We start from the raw sequence: 2,075 nt of genomic DNA on the forward strand, positions 1-2,075 counted from the left end.
TTAGTTAAAGCTTGTTCATTTTTGCCTGCTGATCAGATGCTTTGTGTGGCTTGGTTGTTAGCACCTCTACAGCCTCTCTCTAGGCTATACACACAACAGCCCACTACTCATCCCTCTTTCAGCTCTTCATTATAGGAAGATATTACTACCATTTTTGCCTAGGTATGGCTGGCAAACGCAAAGCTTTCCATAGCATCAACTTAATATACATACTAAAGCTGTGGAAAAACAATTTCTGTGAAAAAATGACAATAGTCTTTATTCACATACTCGTTTTGGAAACAAAAGCATCTCAGTTACTTCCTTTGTATTATTAGGCTTGCACAGCCCTTGTTTTTTTTTTTTTTTTAAACTGCTGAAATGCCCATCTTTCCTATGCATGTCAGGCTCCCAGAAGGGAGCCTAAGGTGAGCTATGCTTTTGCATGGGACACAGAGAAAAGCAGGTACTGCGAACAGCTTCTAAAAACATATGATCTCAACTTCTCACAAGCAGATAGAGGGCTCTAGAAGGTGTTGCTATTCACATGGAAGATTTCTGGGTGGTAGAGCTCAAGACCAGCCTCCTATAACCCAGCACTCTATCTTACTTGAAAGCAGGCTTGTCTGAGGGCATTCCCACCCTTCATATGACAGCCTAGTGTCCAGAAAGAGCTGTTTCTTTATTTTGCATTCTGTAATCACTGCAGACTGAAAACACATTTTGATAGCAGGGAAAGGAACCCAGCATCCTATAAGCCCTTCTTCAAGTGCCCCAGGTCTTCACGTTACAGCCCTGCTCTTAAAAAATTCCAGCCCAGGAGCCTTAGGCCCTTTGATGAGCCTTCCCTATAACTCTCTGGCAGGGTCCCTTGCATTGCTCACAGCTCAGCTCTATCTGGAGTGAAGATGCTGCCCCTCTAGCATACTTCAGCCTGCACCATGAGAGATGCAGATCTAGATCCCTTTGGTCGTGATGATCAAGTATCTTACTTCTTAAATGTTTAAATTAAAAAAAGTCCCCCTTGGTTTCAAAATTATATTGGGGACAGCAGTGCCAATAGTCCATATTCATCGGGCAGCCACAGCTTGTGACAAGCCTGGCCCTGCTTGGTATGTGGCAAAACATCTCCTGGAACGGGTCCCTTGGGCAGCGCAACAGATGCAGTTCAGGACCTGCTGGGCCAAGGTGCCACCCAAGTCCTAAGCAGCAAGAGCAGACCAGACACAGGAACATGCAGCACAAACCCCTGGCACAGAGACAAGGGTTGGCAGGAGCCAACCATGGCTTATGCAGGCCGCAGTTCTGGAGCCACACATACCACCTCTGCTTAAAGGCTTACATAAAACAGAATTTATCCACCCAAGCTTAAAAGCCACTAGATCTAGAAATGATATTCTGCTAGGAAAGAGCAAAAAAAAAAGCAAATAACATAGTACTAATGCCTTGCAATGCCCACTCTCCATCTCTACTGAAGGGCAAACAAACCGTGGACTGAAGTGACGGTACCTGACTCTGTCTCTCGAAGCAGCCGAGGCCGACGCATAATAACAAAGTCCTTTTCATTCTCCTTCACCTTCTGTCGCTTCAGAGGAGGACTGGGAGATGACACAAGCAGGTCCTGCGGTGTATTTTCATTGCCCAGCTGGTCCTTCTTAAGGACAGACACTCCCATACCCGAGAGAAACTCTGAGGTCTTGCTGACTTCCCAGTCCCAGGTGAAGCCGGTGGAAACATTGCTGCTGGAGGATGGGATCTCTTGGAGATGCTTTCTGCGGACACAGCAAAACCCACAGGCTCTGAAGGTACCACCAGACACACACGATGGGCCTTCTCGTACAGAAGCATCTCACAGTCACACATCACCCACATCCCCACGCAGGGCAGTAACGCGAAATACACTGGAAGCGCAAGCAGCGGCCGCAGCGGAGGCCATGTGCTCGGTCAGGCACGTTCACGCTAACAACCCAACGGGAATTAAAAGCACCCCGTTCCCAGAACGAGTGAGGGGGCGGGCCTGGGCGGAGCTGGCGACAGAAGCCGACCAAGGCGGACGGCGGGAGCCCCTCACAGCGGCAGGGCCGTCCCAGGCGCTG

At 48.7% G+C, this 2,075-nt stretch overlaps 1 protein-coding gene across 1 annotated transcript in view; it reads right to left on the bottom strand.

The window, feature by feature from the left end:
- The window catches only part of SKP2 (S-phase kinase-associated protein 2, E3 ubiquitin protein ligase), a 10,038-nt gene extending 8,291 nt beyond the window's left edge, over window positions 1–1,747 (bottom strand). Inside the window, exon 1 of the mRNA XM_009894681.1 lies at window positions 1,488–1,747. Within this exon, the coding sequence (XP_009892983.1) occupies window positions 1,488–1,654 (167 nt within the window). The 5' untranslated portion in view covers window positions 1,655–1,747. The remainder of the gene's footprint in view (window positions 1–1,487) is intronic.
- Window positions 1,748–2,075: the final 328 nt, after the last annotated feature.

Source organism: Charadrius vociferus, unplaced genomic scaffold, assembly GCF_000708025.1.
Source record: "Charadrius vociferus isolate BGI_N301 unplaced genomic scaffold, ASM70802v2 scaffold450, whole genome shotgun sequence".
Taxonomy (NCBI): domain Eukaryota; kingdom Metazoa; phylum Chordata; class Aves; order Charadriiformes; family Charadriidae; genus Charadrius; species Charadrius vociferus.